Source organism: Numenius arquata, chromosome 15 (assembly GCF_964106895.1).
Source record: "Numenius arquata chromosome 15, bNumArq3.hap1.1, whole genome shotgun sequence".
Taxonomy (NCBI): Eukaryota; Metazoa; Chordata; class Aves; order Charadriiformes; family Scolopacidae; genus Numenius; species Numenius arquata.
This window is the reverse complement of record NC_133590.1, coordinates 2527196-2552765: the sequence shown is the minus strand read 5'-3', so window position 1 is coordinate 2552765 and position 25570 is coordinate 2527196. Positions and strand designations below refer to the sequence as shown.

The 25570-nt window shown below is 52.8% G+C and overlaps 2 protein-coding genes across 6 annotated transcripts; one reads left to right on the top strand and one right to left on the bottom strand.

Moving 5' to 3' along the window:
• Positions 1-1282: 1282 nt before the first annotated feature.
• Positions 1283-22750, bottom strand: POLL (DNA polymerase lambda). Of its 2 annotated transcripts, XM_074159242.1 has the most exons (9): positions 22645-22750; positions 13030-13173; positions 12464-12761; positions 11638-11803; positions 8190-8513; positions 7416-7589; positions 6326-6454; positions 4168-4336; positions 1283-3233 (listed from the first exon to the last, which is right to left on the bottom strand). In XM_074159242.1, exons 1-9 carry the CDS (start codon positions 22748-22750, stop codon positions 2869-2871), a joined length of 1875 nt encoding a protein of 624 aa, XP_074015343.1. In that variant the 3' UTR covers positions 1283-2868. The 2 variants fall into 2 exon arrangements, with proteins under 2 accessions (XP_074015343.1, XP_074015345.1); XM_074159244.1 differs by lacking the exon at positions 22645-22750 and having other exon boundaries at positions 13030-13253.
• On the top strand, positions 14731-23598 carry DPCD (deleted in primary ciliary dyskinesia homolog (mouse)). 4 transcript variants are annotated; one of them, XM_074159247.1, is made up of 7 exons: positions 14755-14818; positions 15081-15161; positions 15810-15934; positions 16799-16932; positions 20671-20677; positions 20971-21030; positions 22146-22250. In XM_074159247.1, exons 1-7 carry the CDS (start codon positions 14755-14757, stop codon positions 22248-22250), a joined length of 576 nt encoding a protein of 191 aa, XP_074015348.1. The 4 variants fall into 4 exon arrangements, with proteins under 4 accessions (XP_074015347.1, XP_074015349.1, XP_074015348.1 ...); XM_074159246.1 differs by lacking the exon at positions 20671-20677 and having other exon boundaries at positions 14731-14818; positions 20928-21030; positions 22146-23598; XM_074159245.1 differs by lacking the exon at positions 20671-20677 and having other exon boundaries at positions 15063-15161; positions 20928-21030; positions 22146-22346.
• Positions 23599-25570: the final 1972 nt, after the last annotated feature.

The following is a 25570-nucleotide window of genomic DNA, read 5'->3' as shown; positions in this document are numbered from 1 at the left end:
TGGACAAGGCCTGGCTGACCCCAAGGATGGGGACACCCTCCTCTGTGGGGCTGAGCTCCACAGCCCTCCTGGGGAGAGAGCGCTCCTCCTGGACCTCCCAGGCCCTGGTCTGGGTTCTGTGCCCCCTTTGGGCCCAGAGAACCCAGCCCAGCCCTCACTGCTTCCACCTGCCCACACCACCACCTGCTGTCCCTCTCTGGCTTTTCCACCTCCCTTTTGAGCCAATGTTTCTTGTTGCTCATCTCCATGTGCTCCTTTGGCTTCCAGGCTGCTCAGATTCCCCTTCAACAATCAAAGCATCTCCACGCTCAGGAGATTGAGCTGTGTTCCAGGTACAGGAGACTCCCATACACCCTAATCTTTGATGAAACACAGAAAAGCTGACAGCGATGCGTGGTGAGTGGGACTCAGGAGGTGATCGTTCCCCTGTACTGGGCACTGGTGAGGCCCCACCTCGAGGGCTGGGACCAGTTTTGGGGCCCTCACCACAAAATAGACATTGAGGGGCTGGAGCGGGTCCAGAGAAGGGCAATGGAGCTGGTGAGGGCTCTGGAGAATAAGTCTGATGAGGAGAGGCTGAGGGAGCTGGGGGGGTTCAGCCTGGAGGAAAGGAGGCTGAGGGGAGACCTTCTCGCTCTCTACAACTCCCTGAAAGGAGGCTGTAGCCAGGGGGGGTCGGTCTCTGCTCCCAAGTCACAGGTGATGGGACAAGAGGAAATGGCCTCCAGTTGCCCCAGGGGAGGTTCAGATTGGAGACTATGAGCAATTTTTCCACAGGAAGGGTTCTTAAGCCTTGGAATGGGCTGCCCAGGGAAGTGGTTGAGGCACCATCCCTGGAGGGATTGAAAAGACGGGTTGCCATAGTGCTTAGAGACATGGTTTAGTGATGGTTTTTATCAGAGTGAGGTTGATGGTTGAACTAGATGATCTGAAAGGTCCCTTCCAACCCAGACAATTCTATGATGCCTTCCTGACTCCTCACACCAAGAGCTCAGCCCAAGGCTCAGAGCTCAGGAATTGCTCCTTTCTCAGCACAGCCAGCTCCAGCTCAGCCACATGGCCAGCTGGATACTGGGATAGAGCCAGGTCCCACTCTGCCATGGCAGGATGGTGGCCAGCAACTCCCTGCTCTGAGAGCCGGAAGCGGTGATCCAACAGTGTGAAGGTCTCTGCTGCCTTCTCCTTGCCTATACTGAGAGCAAGGAGAGATGGGCCAGCACAAGAGGGACCCTGGTCACCCAGAGGGAGGAGTCCCAAGAGGGAGAGAGCAAAAAGACAGAGATGAGAAGGAAAAAGAATGAAAGGATTTATTACACTTCACATTTCAAAGCACCGAGACATACCAGAAGACATTCATTTCCATCAGGTGTTCAGCAGAAAGGCTGGGCTGACAAATGACACTGTTGGGGTCAAGGTGTGCCCAGCAAACACCCCAGCCCCACTGCTGGTGCCCCGCAGCCACGGCTGACGGTGCAGCAAGAAACTGTGCAAACCCACCAGGTTTAATACCCTTGTGCCTGCCCTGGCAGCAAACGCACAGCTTGTCACCGCACGTGACAAAGACACAGCAGAGTGCAGAGCGGGGGTGGCAGGACCCCCAGCAGACAAGGGAGGAGGAGGCCAGGCCAGGCCCAGAGACCGGCCAGAGGGAGCCCCAGGGTCCTGGCACAGAAACACCCAATCTGGCCTTCCTGGCAGCTGATGCTGCCGAGCAGCACCTTTGCCGGGAGGAACCACTGCAACACCCGTAACGGAGACAGAGCACTGAAAGTCTCTGGGACATTCATCTCTAGAATATCAAAGTAGTTGAGGTTTCCCAAGAAATAAAAATGGCTCCCATGGAGCTGATAGGGCCAGGACGCGTGTACGTGTATACTCAAATATGGCACAGACATACACTCTGATCAAAGACCAGATGACTCCATGGCTTACACTCGTACAAAGGGAAAGCTTTGCTTCACCCAAATTAGAACTAAACTATCTGGTGTTTCTCTCTGCCTCCGTGCCCCCTGCGCACACACAGCCACGCCGGATTACATTCAGTGCCATCACATTCAAACCCTTCCTGAGCACAGCTCCCCTGAGCCACAAGGTCCACTCATCTCTTGCACTGAGAGGAAAGGAGCCCTTGGGGCCAGACCAGGGGGATTCACAGCACGCAATGGGCTCAGAGCGAGCCAAAACAGCACATCGGGTCCCTGCAGCTCCTTCAAAGCTTATCTGGCACCAGGGGAAGCTGGTGGCAGTCACAGCAGCCCAGCCCCATGCAGGAGGGACCCACCAGAGGTCACAAGTAAGCTCAGATGGAGGGAGGACACAGCAGCAGCACAGGGGGACCCTTCATGATTCCCGCAGTAGCTACTGCTAGCAGCAGTGAGAAGGGGGAAGGTCTGTTCCAGGGCCAAGCCAGGCCCTGGCTGCCTTCGTACACAGTTTGGGCCACAGATTTTGGGCAACTGTCCTCAGACACAAAGGAAGACGAATCCCACTTCCCCTGTTCCCAAGCACTGGGAGGAGCTGGACCACAAGGCTCTGCAGCCCAGCCTTCTGAAGCTTCCCTGGGGAGAGCAGGGCCAGGGTAGCGATGGGCAGCAAGCCCATTTGGTAGCCAAGGGCTGCAGAAGAGCTATGACACAAGAGGCTGTGTGTAACATCAGGCAGCGCTTCCAGCGTGGTCTCAGCCCATGGCCTCTGCTGGGTGAAGCCACACAGCTCTGCTGGCAACAGGGCCCTGCATCAGCGAGGAGCCCCAGTTTGCTGTGATATGTTCCTCAGTCTGCAGTCACCAGAGAGCAGCACTGGGGAAACCAGCACCCTTCAAAACAGCAGCACAGCAGTGGGCCCAGGGTGCTGGGTGAGGACCAGCTGTCACCAGTCCCGTTCTGAGGGCTCCCGGTATGGCAGCCCCAGCTGAATGAAGACATCTCTCTCTGTAGGGGTAGGTAGAATATGGCCAGATGCCACCTTGACACCTCCACGGCCTCGCACCACAGCTGAGCTGAGGGCATGCTCGGAGAGGCTCATGCCTTTGGTCTTGGCCAGGGCCCGCATGGAGCGGTTGAAGTGAGCTGAGCCAGTGAAGTAGAGCAGGGCACAGGCAAACTCACTGTAAGGGACCACGATGATGTCAAGCCGGCGGTGACGCTGGGCTGGCCCGGGGAGGCAGCACACCCCGAGGTACTTCTTCTGATCTCCATTGTCCTCCTGACTCACCAGGTCATCTGTAAGGAAGCCTGGGGGGAAAGAACAGGCAGAGAGGAGGTGAACGGTAGAGACTGACGTTCCCACCCAAAACTCCCCACTATCCAGACAGCAGCTGAGGTGTCTCATAATGTGCTGTGGGACCCTGAGGGCAACCCAGCCTCAACCAGACAGGAGAATCACTGAATCACAGAATTGTCAGAGTTGGAAGGGACCTCTGGAGATCCTCTAGTCCAACTCCCCTGCTAAAGCAGGGTTGCCCAGAGCACATCACTCAGGGCTGCATCCAGGCGGGTCTTGAAAATCCCCAGAGAAGGGGACTCCACACCCTCCCTGGGCAGCCTGTTCCAGGGCTCTGGCACCCTCACCATAAAGAAGTTTTTCCTCCTATTTGAATGGAACTTCCTATTGAAGTTCCATATGGAATGGAACTTGTGCCCGTTGCCCCTCGTCCTGTCACTGGGAACCACTGGAAAGAGTCTGGCTCCATCCTCCTTCAACCCACCCTTTAGATACTTGGAAGCATTGATAAGGTCTCCCCTCAGCCTTCTCTTCTCCAGGCTAAAGAGTCCCAGCTCTCTCAGCCTTTCCTCATCAGGGAGATGCTCCAATCCCTCCATCATCTTTGTTCCCCTAAGATGGACTCTCTCCAGTGGTTCCCTGTCCCTCTTGAACTGGGGAGCCCAGAACTGGACGCAGTATTCCAGTTGTGGCCTCGCCAGTGCGGAGAAGAGGGGGAAAGCTACGCTGAGCTGCAGCAATACTCCCTCCTTAACATCGGCTGCAGAGCTGCCACTGGAGTAGGGCCAAGACCAAGGGCAGCACTCTAAGGACATACACGTTGCCCTGTTCTTGGGAAAACCAATCACCCGTCCTTCAATGAAGGCCCTTCACCTCATCGCCTCCTCGCCTTGGCCATGCTAAGAACAGCTTCAAACACCATGTGCCAGTTTCCAGCCCTCTTACCGCTCCTGTGGAGGCTGTCAAGCAGCTTGCTGAACACCCCACGGTGAGACTGCCCATCTGGGTGAGTGACCAGCACATCCACATCTCCACAGGTGGGCTTCCCCCGACGGTAGGAGCCACATGCCACACACACGAGCCCAGGCTTCAGGGCCAGGGCAGCTTGTCTGACCTTCAAGAAGAGAAAGAGGGATGAGGAGTCACAGACCAGTCTCTTCATGCCCTTTCCATCAAGACAGCAGAGAACCTTCTGTCTGCCTTGTGGCCTGTCCTGCATCTCCAGGGTCTCCATGCAGAGCAGACACTTGGCAGGCATGGCAAACTGCCCCACCAAGGAGGCTGACCTGCTCTCAGAAGCCACGTGAGCCAGGGTGGCCTCCACCCAGTCCTGCAAATGCCCAGCACACTGCCACACAATACAATGATCCAGCAGTGCTCTTGAGGGCACTGGGCTGGAGCTGAGTTGGGACAAGCAGGAAGATGCAGCAATGCTGAGGTGGCAAAGGACAGCATAACCTGTTAGAGCTTTTGGTTTCCGAGAAGTTTTTCAGCTCTGCTGTGGGCCAGGAGGGCAAAGTTCACCAGCTCTGCCCACAACGAGAACCAGTTCAACATGAGATGGTCAGAGGTCCTGTTTTAGAAGCAGAGATGGGCTCATGGAGAGTCTCCCCAGCAGGACCCAAGACAGCAGAAAACCTGCAAGTGTCCCTTGGAGTCCACTCCTGCCACGAGCTCTGCCTTTGCAGGAGAGCTGGGCTTCCTAACCCCGAAAAACAACAAGTGTCACAGCGTTCTTAGATGGAATGGATGCCAACATGCTGCTGCCAGCAATCAAACACATATAATCAGAACTTCCCCTAATGCAGCCACCTCCAGGCTGGACCCCAGATCCTGTTTTGTGCAGACAGTGCTAATTCTGATGGCTTCATTCAATAAATGCTTAAGAAAAGCTCCCAAGTCCTTGGACAGGAATAAAGTATTCTTGGTCTGATTGTGCCAATCACCCTGCTGGCAGCAAATAATTAGGGGCTCAGCAATTCCCAGTGACGAGGCCATCACAGAGGCTGGGGTTCAGGAAGGCAGTGTCCATGCCCACAGCCCCTTGTCACTCTTGGGGATCATCCTTCATTAGCAAGAGATAAACCCATTAACCTTTGCCCCAGAGGTGCTCCAAGAAGCCACAAGCCTTTCTCATGCGGAGCAAGCCCTCCTCTGGCGTCCTTACCCCCCTTCTGGCTTTAAATGAAGATTTCTAGAAAACTCCCAGCCCCACCCAAGAGCCTAAAAGCTCCTCAGATCTCACTGTGACAGGCAGCACAGACAGTGACTAATCCCTCATTCTCTCTCCTGGGCCTGGATCAGATGTGTGTGTGTGTGTATGGAGGGGAGTGCAGTAATCCCATCAAGATAACAATAGACCCACCCCCAAGAGCCAGCTCCTCGACCCAGCCTGCTTGGGAAAGGGACCACTCACCACCAAAATGGCTAATCCGGCACACGGGACTGACACCCCAGCAGGAGCCTGGCAGGAGGGTATTCTTCGTGGCCAGGCCCTGTGGCCGAGTGACAGGGTCATGCTGGCTGCTGCTTCCATGGTGATCAGAGAGCACAGGGGTAGCAATGACGGTGTGTCCCCCAAGCTCTCTGCTCACATTAGGGTACACCGGCTTAGCATTCCATAATCCTGGAGTGCCATGGCCTACTAGAGCAAGCAGCACCCATCTGCAACCTGGATCCCCTTTGCTTTCAGCAAGGGTATCCACACTCTGTCCTCCCACTGACAACCAGCTCACAGGGTGCTCACAGCTTCCTTTGGAGAAGCAGCACCAGGGAGACATCTCAGAGAAGAGGAGAGGCAGGAAAGAGGAGTTGGGAACCTGCTCATCCCACCATGTCACACGCAGCCTTTTTCAAAGCAGTGTGTAGAACAGACACCTGTGAACTATCCTCCTCGCCAGGCACTCAAACTGAACCCTCCTACAGGGCAAAGTAAGGTGTCTTGTGTGCCCATGTCCAAAAAGGGTCCCCCAAGCACTGCCCCTGCTCAGAGGAGAGGCTGATGAGCTCAGCTATAACAGCGAGGGACATTTCCACAGCATCCACCCTCCTGTTAGGTCCCAGCAGGTACTCCACTCTGAGGACCCAGGGTCAAGCTACTCACGGTCTGTTCTATTTCTGCAGCTTCCTCCCGAGGCATGCGCTCCAGGAAATCCGTGTAGTGCTTCAGCCCCACAGCTTGCTGGCTGGTGAGAGTCGCCTTGGTGCGGATATCATCCAGCGTCCGGAAACCCTAGTGCAGGCCATATGATGATACTCAAACATCTACTGAGACCTTGCTCTTCAAATACTTTCAACTAAGATTTGGGGAGATTGTATTTAACCTGTCTCAAGTCCGAGCCAGTCACAGCTTCTGAGATCACACTTGAGCCTGGTTCCTAAAAGAAGGGATTTAGGCAATCCCACTGCCCACACACACCTCTAATCTCCACCCCACAGCGACCAAATCTTAACTAAACCTGACAGAAGACTACTCTTCTTAAGGCACTGTGTTCCTACAGCTTGAAGGAAAACAAAGGGATGAAGGTAAAGGAACAACACCCAGAGTATCCCAATGAGGGAAAGCCTACAATGTGAACACAACCATATTTTTAAGACAACTTAAGCGAAGACTCCAGTCACAAACCAAACACTCCAGGAAGCCAGGCTTCATTAGCTGTGCTTGGGAAACACGTGACTTTTAAAGAAGGAGACCACCTAGTGGCCTGAGTTGCTCATGTTGGCACAATTACTTTAACATCAGTTTTACAACTGCCAGACAAGGTGGATGGCTGCTCTGACAGCTACAGGAGCCAGCCAGGCCAACAGGCCAGCAACTGGATCAGGAGCCATTTCATGGCCAAGATGTCCTGGCTCAAGCCTAGCTCTGAGCAGTGTCCTTGCAGTGAACAGTGTGAGATGAGCTCCAAGCAGCAATGCTAATGGAAGAGGCAGTGTGTCCCCAACTCCTCCTGTTGCATGTATCTGTCGCCTGTCCTACACCCAAACTCAAGTCTCAGCCGGGTGCGCTCCATTCTCCCCAGTGGGACACCCACAACGGTACTCAACCTCACAGCTCCTCCTGTAACACCAGACTCAAATCCCACCTGTGGATATTGGCAATCGCAAACTATTTGTGAAAGTAATTCTCCTGCACTCAGAAGCAGTCTTCAAACCCCAGTCTGAGAACCTGTTGTGTAAGGGACTAAACTTACCTGCTGGTACCACATCTGAGCTGTCTTGACCCCTGCTCCCCAGATGTTGGAAAACAACTCCAGCACAGGCACACTCTCACTGATGTGATCCAGCTTGCGCAGGTGCCCACTCTCCAAGATCTCCACGATCTTCTCTGCCATTCGCTTCCCAATCCCAGGGATTTTACAGGCTTCCTAGCAACAAAACAGAGCCACTACTGGAAAAGCGAAGGCTACAGACAAGCTGGGGAGCTGTACCCACTCAGAGCCTGGTTTGATCAGTGACTGACGAGTGGCAGGACTAGTTCTGACCGCTGCTCTCTTCTCTAGGCCAGGCTCACATAAGCTGCATCAATTCAATGCCAAGTGGAAAAGGACAAGCATGCAGAACACGACTGAAACACTGATGGACTGTCACAGCCAATCAGGCCTAGATCCAGTCAGTTTTAGCTACTATCTCAAATGCTGGCAGTTGCTGATGCTTAAGAGGAAGGTGAAAATGTCCCTGCACTGAGCCTGGACAAGGCATTTATCTCACGGGGGCTCAGATCTGGCCCTAAAAGACCCAGACTTCCCTTTCCTGCTCACCTAAAAACATCACAGGTGGTCAACAAATACAACTCGTACATGCTGCACAACTTCCAACAAAACCCTCCCACAGGAGGAAATTGCCAAGGCCCGAAGAGAGGCTATTCCATATACAAGAAGAAAAAGGAATCTGGCTCAAAACAGAGCTAGGATGCTGGGTCTATTTCCTTGCTCCACCAGACTGAGAAGGCAGATATTTTTTTTTACCTGGTAGGAGGTGACTGGTTTGTGGTAGCTCTTGAGTGCATTGATGGCTTTGGAGTAGCCCAGAGCTCTCCACTGGTCCCCCTGGACAGAATAGGCCTTTGCCAGCACTTCCAGCTTCTCTGTAATGCACTGGTTGTGATTCTCCTTCTTGCTGTTAGAGGAATGGGCACAAACCCACTTGCTGGTAGGCTGAGCCACTGTAGAAGAGCTGTCACTGGTCTCCTCTGATGATTTCACAGGGTAGCGGCCAGAAATCAACGCTTCCAGATCTCCCTGGGTGACACTAGCATCTTCTCCTTCGCTGTCTTCATCATCAGAGACTTTCTTTAGGGAGAGGTAGAAAAGCAGCCATGTGAGAATAAATGCGTGCCTCACATATGTCCCTTTGGCACAAGCTGCTCCTGAGAGCAGGAAGCCAGAGCACTAACCAACCTCCAGGGCATGCAGTGCTCAAATTGCCATCTCTGGAATCTGTTGGTTACAGGCACACCAGGGCTCTTCATGACCCAAGCTATAGATGTACCCCTTGAAGCTACGTGCACATCTCACCAAGCACAGGAGACCAGACCCTGCTGTCCACCTGTGATCCAAGCACACACACCCCTCCTATAGCCAAGCCCCTGAGACCTAACTGAGGTAAGACACTGGTTAAGTGAGCAACCGCTGCCAGCAGCACGGTATGACAATGCTGAAATCCCTGGCTCGGGGAGATCCTTGCTCCCTGCTCTCACTGGGAAACCTTTCTCTGGTCTGGTGGTTGCATAGACACATGCCCTGCATTCAGACTCTGCACCTTCAGCCCCATGATGCAGATGACAGGAGACAGGCACTGAAGTCTGTTTTCACGTTACAGACACAAAATCTTAACAGGGTAGTAGATTACAACCCCCCCCCATTTTCCCCCATGGCTATCTGCAAGAGAAAAAGGGGAGGAAGGAAAGGACACAAAGGACTCCACATTCCACAGTGACAGAAGAAAGAACCAATGTATACATTCGCTGATACCCCCAGCATTAGGATGCCTCTGTGTGGACTTAAGAAACAATGAGCCCTGGCTTCAGGTAACTGAACAAAAGCGGATAGAAGTGGGAAACCGCACAGAGGCTTTGTAGACCGCTTTACTCACTGGGGTCCCCCTCTCTCCTGATGTATAAACACAGGAGTCCACAAAGATCCACGAGCTGCTGTGCTATGGAAGTAACCCTGAACGCCACAGGGCTGTTTGAGATCAGCCTAGCAATTACACGCAGCGCACAAGTCCTGTTTCTGCAGAGCATCAGCCTAACTACGTCAGAGCCCTATCCTTACAACCTCCGGTTCTACTGGCTAAAGAGTTCTGGAGATATAATTCCTGTAAGGCACAGAGCTGAAATCTTTAGGCAGAAGAGGCAGGCTGTTTCCCTTTTGTAATGTCGTTTTATAACTCTGAAAACTGGGTCAGACTGAGGATTTGATAGACTAAAGCAGTTTTGTTTGCCTCGAAACTGCTGCAACGCAACTCCCTTACGACACTGTTCCCTCTAAGAGCAGCAAAACCCCAGAGTGTTCAGATCAGTTAGTAAGCCCCTTAAAAGCATTTAAGTAGCATGTTATCCAACCACAACACAAACAACTCGGTAGCTGGAGCACGTAATTCCCATCTTCTCAGCTAGCAGTGTCACACAGGTGAAACAGCACATAAACCCCTGTCTCTCTGCTTCACCAAAGCTGACAGACTCTTCACAACCATATGTGCAAAAACAACCAGTCCCACTAGCTTCTAAGACACTCCAGGATCCTACAGCAGCTACCTTGCTAGAGCTGGGCGAGACTGGGACAGGCATGGTTTGTTTGCAGCACAGCGCAGGAGCCGGAATAGCAGCTGAAATCCAGTAGATGGGGGAATAGGCCACCTGAGAGGGGGGAAGGCAGCCTGAGGCAACAGCCCCAGGGTTCAGCCAGCGAGTAACTGGCACCGCTTGCAAAGGCTGCCCCGCAGAAAACTACTGCATCCAGATGCCAGTCACACAGTGGTTGCTACAGTCTGACTGGAAACAGGGTTTCCTCACGGGAGTTTACATCCAAACACAGAACTCCCAGAGTAGCCCCTGTTCAATGCGAAACCCTGGCACACTCATCATGTCCCAGAGGAAAAAAAAAAAACTCACACAAGCTAGGAAACACTCTGTGCTCAAATGGAGACTACTTCTAGAGCTGAGATTTCAGCTTCGCTGTTGTAGCTGGGTCTTAAAAGTGGTTGGTACTGGCTTTAAAGCACATCCCGTGGGTTGTCTTCTCCTTCCCAAACTCACAAAGCTTGGGACAAGAGATTTTGCTGAAGTGTCTACAAATACTGCTTTTGTGCACAGACTAACAGGATATATCATCGCTGGAGGGGATTTAAAAGAAAAAAAGGCAATAAGGCTTCAAACTGAGGGTTGTCTGACCACCCAAAGTAAACGTGAGCAGAAAGCAGGGCAGATGCCACAGGATCCATAACACAACAAAAGATCTCCCGTTAAGTGTGAGATTTGTTAATAACGATTGCCACTAAATTAGAGTTACAAAAAATGAGGAAAGATGGAGTAACCACAAAGGCGATGCATTTAAGAAGCAGCCAACTCTGCCTACAACACACTGGATACTAAGTCTAGGGAGAAAAGTTCCCCCCCACACGTACTCAAAAGAAAGCCTAAAACAAAGGAGCCCTCAATGAGCTGCCAGTTAGGGAATAACTACGGGGTTTTGCGAAACAAACTTTGGGACCGTGTTAGAAAACAGATGCCAGCATTACAAGGCAGCTACTGCTCTAAGAGGCCTGGGATAACTTTGCTACAGATAGATTTGAATAATGCCACTGCCCAAAAAGAATTCAGCAAACTTGAGCAAAAATACAGAGAAAGGAAAGAAATTTAACAGCAGGTTGGAGAAGCTGACTCACAGCAGAGGCCACTAATAACCCAACACAGATATTTTAAGCACACCACCATAATCGTTCAAGTGGCAACTTGATCCACCGCACATGTGTCTGACCAAGGGCGCTTGCCAAGGAGTGGAGAATGGGTCAGTATGGCTCAGGGAGGAACATGGGATGAAATATCAGAGACAGCTTCCTGAGAGCGAGATATTCTCAGCCAGGGAATACTCCTCAAAAGGACGCAGGGGAAATATGATCACTAGAGTGAGACTTGGCCTGACCAGAGCACCAGGACTGCTTCAGCTGGAAATGTTCTGATGGGGACAGGAATTTAAAGGGAGTTGTTTTTACTTTTAACACCTAAAAGGGACAAAGAGAAGCAGTAACCATGTCCACAGCCTGAGACTGCCAGCACCAACCCACTGAAACATCCAAATGCCTTCCCTTTGCTGAGAAAATCTGGCATTGTATCCCTGCAGGGATGCTCTTAGCCAGGGAAAACAGCATGCAGGATCTGTTCACAAGGAGAAGGGCTGGTGTGGGAAGCCTCACCTCAGCCAGCTGCTGGTGTCCAAGGGTGCCCAGGCCTCGCTGCAAGGAATTCCCAACCTGCGCTTCAGTATTTGGTTTCACTGCTCCCTCCTCTGCTGGAGGCTGGATCTCTTCACTGCCCAGGACCTGCTGCTGCTCTTTCTGCAGTCTTCCCTCCTCCAGGTACCTGCCATGGACCAGATGCCTCAGTATAGGATAAGGAGTACTTCTCAGCCCCCAGAAGTTTGATGGAGAAATCCTTCTGCATGTTTTGGGATGGAGCAAACAACCCATATGAATTGTACTCTCACATGTTAATTACTCTGGTTTTGGCTCAATTTCCATCCAGCTTGCTGACCTGCAACTTCCACTCCTATTTACCTCACGCTTAGACTTTTTCCTCTAAAACTTTGCCAAAACATTTCAATCCTAACCTATGGCTGCCTGCTGCTCCATTCCTTATATCCTCTTGTGCCTAGTTGTCAATTCTCTCTCTACCTTTCATCCGCAAGAAGTAAGAAACAGCATTTAATCCTCAGCATTTTTGAAAGAAGTCTCCTTGCTATCATTGACAGATTAGGAAGAGGTGCCTTTAGCACCTGCAGCAAGTGATAGGACTGCTCTTAGCACTTATGGGCCCTACTCCATGTTTTGCTACCCCACAGAATGGCAACCGGTCACAAAATCACTAAATTTCACAGTCTGTACATGGAAGTGACGCTGAGTCATGCCCACAGGAGCTGCAAGGAGTTGCAGTCTGAGATTCTGAGCAGAGGTCGGATTTTAGTGCTGTTTAGCTTAGGATAGAAGCGCTGTAGAAAGGAATTACAGTGTGGGATTTGCATACCTGCGAGGGATAAAGACCCCATAGCCAGCAGTACTCAGCAGCTTCTGGTCTCTGATGCAAGCACTTAGCCAGGATGCCTTCACTAGCTGCAACCCTGAAGGTAGTTCGGTTAATTTAAGGAGCCGAAAGGCTCGATCACAGTCCATGTCTTCAGCCACAATGACGTGCGTCACCTCTGAGGAGAGCTGGTTGTGTACAACACCCCCATTCTGGACAATCTGCTTGTGGAAGATCTCTGCCCTGGCTTGGCCGATGCCAGCTTGCAACACGTAGGCGGCAACGGGTTTCAGCCACTCTGCTGAGGAAAACACAGGGGCAGGAGCTCACTGGCAAGAGAAACGGTGTCCCAAACCAACTGGGCTACGTATCTCACATAGGACTTGATGGCACCAGCAGTGACAGGCAGTATTTGGAGGGCACCAGCTGGGTATGCCAAAGCAACCTGGCCATGGCCTCTACAGAAAACACACTTGGGGGCCAGAAAAAGCCTTTGGGGGAACAGCACCCCTAGTTAACAAGCTGGAGTAGAAGTATTATATTCCACGTCACAGGCATGCAGGACTTACCCTCAGGTATCTCTGCTCCTTCCTCTTTGGGGATCTTTGGAGGGACGCTTTTCCCCAAGTCATCCCTCACCTTCTTCCTCTTGGGAAAGGCTTTGACAATCCCTTGTGGCTCCATAGGCCTGGCAGGAAGTTTAGCTGCAACTGCTGAATACCAGTAAGGAAGAGGGAAGCTGCTGAGAGCACCGTTATAGAATCACAACTTCAGATTCACTCATTTTGCTCACTGACTTTGTTGGTTTGGGGTTTTTTGTTGTTGCCTTCCAAAAATGCTTGCCCTGATGGAGGCACCTGGAAACAAGAATTTCAACCCACAAGGTCAGAAAAATTTAAGTTAGAGAGCACTAGAAAAGCCACTTAAGAAGACCCTGCTTGAGTGTCTTAGAAACTACCAAACCTGGGTTCTTATAATAGAAAGTATTCAACTACTTCAACATTTGGAGCTGCTTCCTGCCCAGCCAACAGAAACAACTTTATTTCCCAGACATTTCTTAAGCACGCTCCCACAAAGAGGGAGAGGAAACGCCTCTCCTGCCAGGGCTGAAATCCAGTCGCCAGCAAGAAGAGACAAAGCAGCTGATTAACACCAAGTGTTTCATACAGCACGGGAGGAAAAGCCCCAACCCTGCTTCAGCTGGAAATAACAGATTAGTAAAGATTAACCAGCCGAGTCCAACACAGTTACAGCTGCGGCTTCACCATCACAAGCCTTGAAAAGGCAAACTTTAGAGCTTTAACTACAGGCCCAGGCTACCAGGAAGTTTGGTTTTCCATAGCCCGAACAAAACCCCGAAATTCCCAATATCCCAACAGCACCTTCCACCTGGCTGCAGAGATAAATCACCACCACCTTGCTTTCCTCCCTGTGCAGTACTTCTTGTTTTGCTTAGAGGTTTCTCACACACAAGCCAGCAAAAACCAACCACATTAAGCCTGGAAGAGCTGCAAACGGTCCCACCTGGCCATGTCTTCTCCCTGTGGTCACCTTCTTGGCCAAGCATTAAACACAATCCTAGGGAAGAACAACCCAGAGCTGGACTCAGGTCCTTGCTTCTTCTCAGGGGAGAAGAAACCCTCCTACCTTTCTAAAACTCAGCTTCACAGAAACTTTTCTGTTTTCAGGACATTTTGACCAAAACAACGCCTCTCAAAAGAGTAATACTTTCTATTTTACAAAGAAAAAAAACCCCACCTCACACCCCCACAGGCTTCTAGGCACCTAAGTCCTTTACAGGACTTGGAAGAGTGTTTTTCTAAGTACTATTTTAACTCATCTAAACCAAAACACACACACCAGGTAGCAGGCTTGCCCCGTTCGCGTCCTCAGGCCACGAAGGCTTCAAGGCCACCAACCCAGCTCGCCCCGGGGCTAGCGGCACCAAAACCCCGGGGGCAGGAAACAACTCCCCCCAAACCCCGCGGCTGGGCCCGAGCCCGGGGGAGGACGCCCCCCACCCCCCGGCCTGAGGAGGGGAGGCGAGAGGGCCGAAACCCCCCGCACCAGCCGAAGCACCCCGCGACCCCAGCCGCCAGGAGGGGAAGGGTCCCCCCAAACCCGACGGGATGCTGGGGCTTCCCCCCACAGCCGGGGGGCGACGGGCCCCGGGACAGGACCCAGCCGCGGGGCCGCGCTCACCTACAGGCCGGGACCGGGGCCGGGGGGGCGGGAAGTCCTTCCGGGTGGCGGCCGGAAGTGTCCGCGTCGCCCTGGTGACGGGCCCGGCCGCCATGGCGGTGCCGAGCTGGCTGGAGAGGCTGCGGGCCGCCAGCAAGACAGCGCTGGTGCAGGACGGTAACGGCGGCGGGACGGGATAGCCCCATCCTTCCCCCCGACCCGGCGTGTTTTGGGGACCCTGCAGCGAGCGGGAGGGGGGACGGAGCGATGCCGGGGACGGCCCTGCGCTCGGGACAGAGCCCCAGAAAAGGCCACTGGGCCACCAACGCGGAGACACGGCCCCAGAGAGGGGGGGACGGGGCCCCAGACAAGGGAACACGGCCATACACCCAGGGACAGGTGTACTCCCATTTACCCTCACCACTTGCCTTGCCTCCAGGGAAGCGGAAGATCCACTACCTGTTTGAGGATGGGAAGGAGATGGCGGAAGAGTACGACGTGAAGACCGGTCAGTTAGTGAGTAAGTGGTGCTCTCAGCTGGGCCCAGGCAGACGTGGGCCGGGGAAGGATGGCTGCGGGTCTGCACTCGCAGGCTTGGGGTGCTGAGAGGTCAGGAAGAAATCACCCTTAAATATTCTGGGGATATCCATACTGAATTTCATAGGGACATAATTATGGTTCAGTTTGGGCCCGGGGGCTCTCTGACTTCTGCAGCAGAGCAGACCTTGTTTTAGCCCGGGGTCTCTGCCAAACAGCTCACTTATCATGACAGACTAAATGGGTTTGCCATCTTGCCTAGCAAGGCACCAGGTCTGTAGCACATGCTGGGGTGAAATATGCTTTTTAGGTGGCTTCCGCAACCGCAAACGCAAGATGTTGGTTATGGCTCTTGTCCAAAACCACATCAGCTGCAGCATGGCACCTGCTGCAACCCCACCATGGCTTCAGCACCAAGTAGCAAAAAAGAGAGGCGCTTGGTACATGATTTCCGACTTCAGGAATAGGCCAGCTCACAGATCCACTCACACCAAAGTGGAAAGGACTGGAATTAAGATGTGTATCTCCATATCATCTCAGTGTGCTGGGCAGCTTTGGCAGCCATGTGCTGGAAGAGCACAATAATGCTTACAGAGCACAATAATGAAAACCCTTCTTCTCCCTTCCACAGGTAGAAAATGGCGAGAGAAGAATACCCTCGGGGGCTCTGGCAAGTGGCAGGTTGAAGTGGGAGAGCCAACCTCACCGCTGCTGGGAGCACTGGAATCAGAGCTTATAAAGGAAAGCAGCTCCAACGTACGTGAGGATCTGCAGGCACAACTGCACCTTAAACTACCTAGTCTTGTGCTTACAGCAGTAGTTGATAGATACCACACGTAACTCACAGCCCCAAGAGACAGCCTTACCTTGCCCAGGACCCTGCTACAAATCATCCTGAAGGTGTAGGGCTGGGTAGAAAAATGGCACAGCTTAGGTTCTTTTGGGGTCTTCAAAAGATTTGTAGCTTCCTTGAACAGAGGAACCGTACTGCTGTGTTGGCCGACCGCTGTTGGGGCTTTTAGAAAAGTAGGCTGAAAGGAAGGGCAGCGTCAGGACAAGTCAGTGGGTGGAAAGCAGGGACAATGAGAATGAAAGGCTGACACAGGCAGCAAGTTGCAGGCTACTCCTTAACATAGCACAGCCTGTCTCGTCTTCATGTGCCACTAGCTTAGGGGGCAGAGGTTTTAGTCTCTCATCATCTTTTCTACAGACCCGAAACACAAGCACAGCCCTGCACAGCAAAATGGGGCAGAGCCAGGCCTGAATGCAGCAGGTCCCTAGGGCAGGCAGAGCTCAGTATTTGGTTGCCAGTGAGGAAAAGGCACGGTTTCCCTGTAACCCTGTAACCGCAAGACTCTCTCACTGAACACTTTCAGCCTCCTACAAGCAGAGCAGGCAGTGCCCTGGGTAAAGGCAGAGCAGGCAGTGCCCTGGGTAAAGGCAGAGCAGCACCGGCTCTAGGAAAGGGATACTCAGGCACTTTCCTGAGTTACTCTCTAATGCTCCAGTGTGACAAGAGCTACTCCCCTGTGGAGCCTCTTGGGGTAGTACAGGAAGAAGGGGACAGGGAAGAGAGGAGGCAGCTGAAGAGGCCTTGCTAAAGGTACTTGTTTGCTGTAGCCTGTCTTCGTGAGGAAGGATACCCTGACCAGCTTCCAGTGGCGGATCCGTAACCTGCCCTACCCCAAGGAGGTCTACAGCGTCTCTGTGGAGAAGGAGCAGCGCTGCTGCATCATCCGGACCACCAACAAGAAGTCAGTAAGGACAGCACTGCCAGTGCTGACAATCCCTTGGGGTGGGCTGGCACAGAGGGCAGGCTAGTGATCGCGTGGGGAGGTTGTCCTCTCTTCCCTTCAGTTCCTAGCGTGTAGGGCTGAGGGTCCCCACCTCACAGTTGCATGTTTCCTGCTGTCCAATTTCCAGTCCCAGCTACCCCAGATGCATTTATGGTAGAGCCCCTCAAGCTCTGTGCTGGCCTTTGCAAACTAATCTTACAGTTCTAACAGCATGGTGTTTGCTCTGTTCTTGCCCTGTCAAATGTCACTCCCTTAGAAAAATAAAGTCAGAGCCTTGCAGAGCTTTTCAAGCTAGGGCATCCCATCTTTTCCCTGCCCCGACACGATACTTTGATCTAGTCATTGTATCTCAAAATGCATGGAGCTGTAGGATTCAACAGGGACAATAAAGTCATGGGCACACTGGCAGACACATTCCCCTGCGTAAAGCCGTCGTCACAATGCGATGCCATGGCCTGGAGGTAGCAAGAAAAAAAGCCAGACTGAATTTAGAAAGGAAGCACCACAATATTCTGCCAACAGAAATTTGAGATGTGGGAGGACGGGGGGGAAGCTGTGAAACATCATCTTATACTGTGCCAGTAGACGGCCTCTCTCAGCGAACGGGGGACACATTGTGCTCCAGAGCATTTACAGCCTCAGTGAGATAAGCCAGGATGAGCAGCAGTACTGGGAAGAGATAGCAAGGAGCAAGTATTGGCAGAACAAGGAAGGATATTGGAAGATAAGTGAAAACTATTTACAAACTGGGATAATACACCAGTGTAGAAAACTGGGCAGGCTGCTCTCTGCTTGCCTTCCCTCCCCAACACTGCTGAGAACAGAGAAGGATCAGATTCATGGGTGAAATCAACGCCGGTGGTTCCCAGTCGGCCCCCTGCTCTCTTTAAGCCCCTCTTTGTAGCTGGCTGTAGGTGGTGCTGTTGGCAAAGAACTGCTCCGCTTTGCTGAACGCCTTTCAGATCACAGAATCCGCAAGTCTTCAGGCGAGGGTTTACCACATCAGAGGGGGTGGCAAGGGGATGTTTGAGCTCTGCACACAAGCACACCTGGACGCTCAAACGCAGGAGGAGGCTAGGCGGGAGGACGGGAGAGCCTGCCCCATGAAAGCAGCGAGCAATTACAGCTCTAATAGAGAAAGAGGCTGGCCTGAATCCATGCAGAGAGGTTCGTAAAAGAGTGGCACTTCAGTAGGGAGACTTACGTAGCAAAGATGAATGAGATTCCCATCAGCCACATGTGGGTACCCATGGAGCTAGGACAGGAAGGGAGTATGTGAGCCTAAGTCCAACCACACACTATCACAGACAAGCTTATCTACTCCCAGTCCTTCTAATAGTAGCAACTTCCTTGGCTGTGTAGGTGCTGTAAGGTTATAGTGTACCACTGAGGCTTCACCCGTGCCCTACCTGACTTCAAGCATTTTTGTCCCACCCTCAGGAAAACAGTAGTCTCCCGCCACAAGCAGTCGACTCCTACACACTCATAGACTAGAGAGGGTTAAAGGACCTGAAAGTGGCTCATGACCTGCATATGAAAGCTAAGGACTTTTGGAATTAAAGCTGAAAGTCTCCTCATTGGGGACAAGAATGACTTTGCTGTCAGTAGGGAGAAGGGACAGACTCCAGCACCAGAACACTTATTACAGGCTCCGAGATATCTTATATCATTTCTCCTGGGTCTTGGCCAGGGCAAGACACCACTCAGCAGCTAATTCCAAGATAGCAACAAAGGCACGGAGTCCACAGAGAGCACGCATCGCTACAGGAGAGAAAGGAAGCCTCGGAGCCTCTCCAGCCCTTGGAAGTCAGCCACGCTGCTTCTGAGCAACAGAGCTCTGCTGACCGCCAGCCAGAGGCACAAGCAATGGGATGGGTTGCCAAGTCACTACTGAGTAGCTCAGCTCTAAATTCTCAGCATACCAGTAGCAGTTTTCCCCACCGGCTGACAAAAAGTGGGTTTCCAGTAGGAAAATAATCGAGGTGACTTCACATACGCACAGTGGATCTCGGGCCAGGACCCAGGCTCAGAGTGCAGTACTGCCCTTGGCCATGGGGTGAGAGGCGAGGGCAGAGAATCTGCCTGCCTCCTCAGGGATAACCGCCCATCAGCTACCTCCCCAGCCCAGACAGGAGCTCTTCACTTCCACCAGTCAATCCCGTTCCCTCTGGCCACGGCAAGGGCTGCTCAAGTGGGATTTGCTTAAAACCTCTTGCTGTAAAATAAATCCATTAAACTAAACTCTAAAAACAAACCCAGAAAGCCACCTCCCCAAACGCCAAACCTGATTCAATTATTGTAGCAAGAGGCAGTGGTAACGTTAGGAGGAGGAGGGGGTGGCCAGGCAGATCTGGTTTCCTTTGATCTTGTCACAGATTTTAGTTTGAGGCCAGCCAAAGCCATTCTTCCCCCCTTCTCCTTAGTCCTGGGGCAGCAGAATGCTGCTGTTTCATTGATGACTCCCAAGGCCCTTTGAAACAGTGGTTTTTTTCTGTGTACTGCTTTTTTTTTTTTTTTTGTCTAATCGGTAAGAAGTTAACACTTCCTTAACATGTCTTTGTGTTCATCTAATCTCTGCTGTTTAACCTTTGACATCTCCCTTATTATCCATGTCTGCCACCTTTTCCAAATACCGACAGCAGTGACAACACAGAAGGGTTTGAGCCCCGCGGTAACAAGCTGTGTACATTCCTCCCACTGCACCAGGAGAGCCATTTGCCCTTTGTAGCTGTTTTCACCCTGACTTGGAAAATAAACTGCAATTTGGGCAGAGGTAGCTAGAGAGGCCAAGCCTCACGCACAGCCAGCCGAACGGAGAAGAACCCCTCATGGCATGACAGCAGCCACCGCCTGTTCCCGCCCTGCTCTGGGCATCTTAGTACCAGCTACAGGACAATTCCTTGGAGGGGATTGCCCATGAGAGTGCTGGAAGAGATTAAGAACCCAACTGTGCCTCTACGCGAGCACAGGACCACCAACTACTGTATTTGGTGCAGCCCCAGAGAGAAGCAGCAGATGCACGGCCAAGAAAGAAAGGTCTCAGGCGAACACAGACACAGGTCTATGAGGTTCTGGCCGCAAAGTCTTAGGAAATCTTTTAGCTGCCTAGACAGCTTATAACTGCTACAGTTCTCTCTGAAACAGATCCCTTTCCCTTCATACTTAGCAAACGCCAAGGTATGGTCGGTGGAGAGACACAGGCTGGATAAGGAGCTGGCAAAAATCTCCCTGTCCTCTGCTTGGATGCGAGTGGTGATTGGGAAACTGGGATAGAGACCAGGCAAAGAGGCAGCCGGGGGAGCTGAGAGTGCAGGGGAGCACCACAGCCACCACGGGGGCTGCACGGAGACACTGCAGAGCAGAGGCGCGGGTGACTGTGGGTAGCTTACACCTGGAGCTCTGTGCCCAGGGTCATGCCTGAGCACCACTGGGCCACCAAAGGAGGAAGTGATCTCGGAATGACAGCAAGAGGCCAAAAATATGGGTTTAAGAAGGACTGCAACACAAAACGGTGCACCACTCAGGGAAGTCACAGGGCACAAGGGCTCTGACAGCTGTTTTGACAAGAGCTAATGGAAGCTGGTGCTTAGAAGGAATGAGAGGCCGTGAGCAGGGACAAAGATAAGGGACACCTCTTGGTAGGACTGAGTAGTCTGGCCCTAACCATGTCTGGCACCACTCGAGGGCAAGCTGGAGGCACCAAGCCTACTCACACACTTAAGCCCTTCAGGACTCTGCCAGCTCCGTTTTCCACTTTGGAGGTTTGTTTCCAGGGCTCCTGCCAGCCTGGGGGCACCAGCAGGCACTCAACATGGCACCGGGTCCTCCTGCCAACCCTGAGAGGTCTGTTATCCTCATCTACACCTTGTAGAACAGCACTCCGTAGCCCGGCACTGCTAGCAGGGGAATAGGAACCCCACCTTGCTCATTTCCATCTCCTCTCTCATTTGTAGGTACTACAAAAAGTTCTCTATCCCTGACCTGGACCGATACCAGCTCCCTTTGGACGCAGCTGCTCTGAGCTTCACCCATGCCAACAACACCCTGATCATCACGGTGAGGTTTTAGCCCCACAGAACAGCACTTTGCCCTTCTCTTTATGTCCAAAAAGAAGTTAAAAATTCTTACGCGTGGGGAAATGAGGCAGAGCAGGGAGATCTGCCGAGGGTCACTGATGAGCCCCCTTCTGTGTCACACAGTCGGTGGGAGTTTCAGGTTACACCGGGCGTGCTGACACTCGCCAGGACAGCCCGGGCCACAGGAGGGGCCCTGCTGGCTGCTCAAGGTGACTTGCAAGTGAAAGAGTGTCCGTCGTGCCATTTTTTCCCCATATATCCCCTCCCGTAGTCCTGAGCAAGCTTCTACTCCCAGTGACAGCAAGTTTCTTGTCTCGGTGTATAACTGTTAAAGAGTCCAAGGACCTGCTGCACTTAGAGGTCTTGCAGTCTTAAAAAAAAATTAAAAAAAAATAAATAAAAATCACCGGCTGGTTTCTGTCAGAGAGGACACACGGAGAGAACACTCTTCCACACGCATGGGGGAAGCGAGAGACAGCAAAGCGGCCATGTGTTTTTGCAAGGAGCAGACAGCGGCAGAGAGGTGCTTTTGGGGGGCGGGTGCTTGTCTCCTTAAAAGTCAGCTCCCAGAGAGCACCCCCTCTGAGGGAAACCCCGCAGCAGAGCTGGGGGGGACACGTGCAGAGGAAAGAGGAGCACCTTGAGTCCTTCTGAGCTTCTGTTTGCTGCAGGCACTACTAGCCTTTGCCAAAAAGCACCTGCGTCCACTAAACCACACTAAACTGCAGCTGGGCAAGGGGGCTCCGAAGGGAGAACAGAACTGCAACTCCTCTGCCTACCTTTTTTAAAAACGCATATAACGCGTGGGAGCATACAATGGGTGAGCACACCAGGGACCCGCGTGACACAGCTCGCCGGGATGTTCCAGAGGGGTTGGTGGGGGCCAGGGCTCCACATCCAACTGGAAAGTTTTACTTGCACTCTAAAAGACACTCCAGATCTTTGCAAACGTCCCTGGCGTGATGGCACCACCTCGCCAAAGGGGCTTCGGAGGCAGGTGGTAACAGAAAGGCCTCCAGAAAGGAGGGCCCCAGCTGGTCAGCTTGGAGCAGAGGCCGAACAGGAGCACTAAGGGCATTTCTCTCTGTCCTACAGTATCAGAAGCCGAAGGAGATCCTGGCTGCAGAAGAGCAGCTGCAGAAGGAGCTGAAGAAGATAAAAGCAGCAAACAACGGGGATGGCGACTGTAAGACCCAGTAGGCAGAGGCTGCTAAGAGGCTGAGGTGGGGGGCAGGTCTCCAGCACAGATTCACGGTATTTATTTTGCCTTTTCCAATAAAAATTAGCCCTGTTGTTAATAGAGATGCTTGGAGGAATCTTTGCAGGCCCGGGGAGATGGCAGGGCAGTCAGTCTCTTTACTGCCTGGTCTGCTGATTTACACACACGTTTATGATCCTCCTACGAGTTGTGGGACGCTGCAGCATGCAAAGGAAGCACACCGCGTCCACAGCCAGCAGCCCACTCCCTGTCCCCCACGAGCAGAAGCCACGTGAAAGCTAGGTAGTTCACCTTGGGAATTCCCTCCGTCTGCCACCATCACTGAAAGCTGTAACGTTTGGAAAACAAGATCCCCCCCTTCCTCGCACCCATTACCTGCCTGGGATGTGCTTGGAAGCAACTCCCTCTTGTGCTGCTGTGCGACGTCCTCCCTGCAGTCAGAAGGATGCTCTGGTGACTCTGGTACCTCTGCAAACAGCATCAACGCTGATGGGCATTGCCTGAAGGGGCACAGCCTGCAGAATAGGGTGAAGAGGCCAACACCCAACCGCTTCCTTACCGCCGGCCGTGCGCAACGTGAGGTGCAGAGCGCAGGGACCCAAATGCAGCTGCCTTCATTTGTATGGCAGGGAGCGGGGGCCGCGGGCCAGCTCAGGAGTAGCAGTAGCACAGCCCTCCCATGGGGGCATGTCCCGGTTTGAAGTAAAACCGAACCAATTTTCTGTTCTGTAACTTTACATCCTGGCTAGGCCTCCTCTAACGCTCTGAAATTATCGGCATATTGTGGAGAACACTGCTCGTTCTCAGAATGATCAGCCCAATGTTTGTGCTCCGTGCCAAGGAACGGTGTGCAGGGAGGCCCTTGCTTATCCTTATTGCTGTAACAACCAAGGGCAGCCCATTTCGTTATTTGCCCCCTTAGAGGGTCGGAAATGGAAAAAACATAGAGGGGTCACATCGGTGGGGAGGAGGGGACAGGAGAGGTGACCCAAACCTGACCAACTGGGGTATTCCATCCCATCTGCCCCGTGCTCAGTGTAAAAGCTGAGGGATCAAAGGGTCAGCCCCTTCCTGCGATGGCCGACGTCCGGAGAGGACTCTGTCTGTTCCTCTGCCTTTGATCCCGATCCGTGTGTTCCTGACTCCAGAGCTGGAATCCAGTTCCCATCCGTCGCTGAGTCCAGTCTGGGACTTCCCCAGTGCCTGCCGGTGACGTGACTGTCATCCTGGGAGCTCGATATGGTTTTGTATATATTGTATCTATTTCATTATTTTCTTCTTTATTTTTATTTTAATATTAATTCTTCATTAAAGTAGTTTAGTTCATTCTAAACTTCTGAATCTCCTTATCTCTTTCTCTCCTCTCTCCTCTTTTGGGGGAGGGGGGAGAGAGGAGGGGAAGGGCCATCTGTCGGTCTGGTTTCGGTAAATTCGGCCGAAACCACGACAGGGCACCAACACGGCCCATCACAAACCGCGCTGCACAGACAGCGCCCCGTGCACAGGGAGAACCCCAGCAACGCTGCTTTAGCAACTCACCCTCCAACCAGCTACTGTCTCGACCCTGCACCAGCCACCCCTGTGCTTAGGTTTCTGCACGTCCTTCCATCCCGGTTTATATTTGAACAGCTCCTACCCAAACAAACCCTACTTTTAAGTGAGCCGGTGCAGACTCCCAGCATAGGTCCCCTGGTGAGGGCTGCTTCCGAACCACGAACCTCCTTGGAGCCTGGGTGGCATCCCCAGTTAGAATGTGCCTCGCTGCTGGGCAGCTCCAGGACCCACCTGCACATAGTCCTCCCCAGACAGCGGAGGCACCATTGACTGGCAGAGCTCAGCAGAGCCAGCCCCACTTGCAGCTTCCCCGTTCACCAATGTCACCTGAAACGTGAGGTTGCATCCTCTCACCGGTGCTGGCACCACCATGGGGCTGCAGCTCTGCTCCAGGCTTCACCCAGGAAGAACCCAAAAGCAGCTACTGGAGTGCAGGACCCACCAACACGGGCTGTGGAAAAGACACGGCAGGACAGGCGGCAGCAGTGTCGCAGGCAGAGGCCTGTCACGGGAGGAGTTTCCTGGACCAGCGATACTTGTTCACCTGCTCAGCTCACGTGGCCATTCCTACTCTGGGCCTTGCCCGAGTCCCAGTGCAATAAAGAACCTCTCCTCCCACCCCACAGTTACTCCGGTTCCTTCACAGCCCCTTTCCGGGGACACCGCCAAAGGCATTTAATATCTCCATCCCTCCCTCACAATTTCATTAAAGGACCTGGAACACACCAGAACCTGTGAAAACCAGAGCTCCCCCCTTCCCAAGCTCTCCCAGCTCTCTCTGGTCTTCTGTCTCATGCCTCATCACCTAAAGCAGAGCCCAAAGTGCTCCACGCAACACAGCAGCATTCAGCAACCCCTGCTGCAAAGCGCCATCTCAGCAGCAGCTCAGCGTTACCAATAGCCTCGAGGGCCCCCCAGAATCATCTTGGGGTAGCAGTCCTTGGGATCTATAATGTTGTGCCGATGGAAGATGGTTCCAGCCACGGCTTCTTTTTACAGCAGCAGATCATTGCTTGGGGCACTTCGACATCAACTCTGCCGCTTACGCAAGGAGAACACGTAGAACTACGGCAGCGAGCAGGCAGGAGTGACAGCAGAGGGACAGGCACAAATCAGGAACTGCAACAGGGAGCTGTGCTGGGAAGATCCTTGTGAAGAACGTGATCCTGCAGCAAAGCCACGCTTTTCCTTTGCGCCCTGAGCTGCTCTCTCACATCCCCTGGGAACGGAGGGCTCCCTTCAAGAAGCTGAGGAGCTCCTTGGTTCCACTCCCTCCCTGCTCAGGCAGGGGCTCCAGCAAACATCCTCTTCCAATTTTTGTGCATCACAAGGGAAGAGCAGCCTCTTGGCAGTGGAAATTACCTAGTAAGTTCTAACCAAGAGAAGTTCTAACGTGCTGTGTGCTTTGCCCTACAAGTGCTCCTGATTTGTGATACAAAACCTCTCCTTTACCTATCCGGGATACCCAAATGCTCAGCCAAGTAGAGTTCACGCACCTCCTTCCCCAAGGAGGACCAGACCCCAGACACCACTGCATTCACCCACAGCACGTTCATCCACAGACACCCACGTTCCTCCAGACAGCCCAGAGCACGCTGAAAGCCATGGTCGTTCTGAGACCCAGCTGGGGTTCAAAAGGCTGACACAAAAGAGCAGAGCCCTCTTAAATGTGCCCACAGGATCCCTGTAAATCACAGAATCGCAGAACGATATGGGGTTGGAAGGGACCTCTGGAGATCATCTAGTC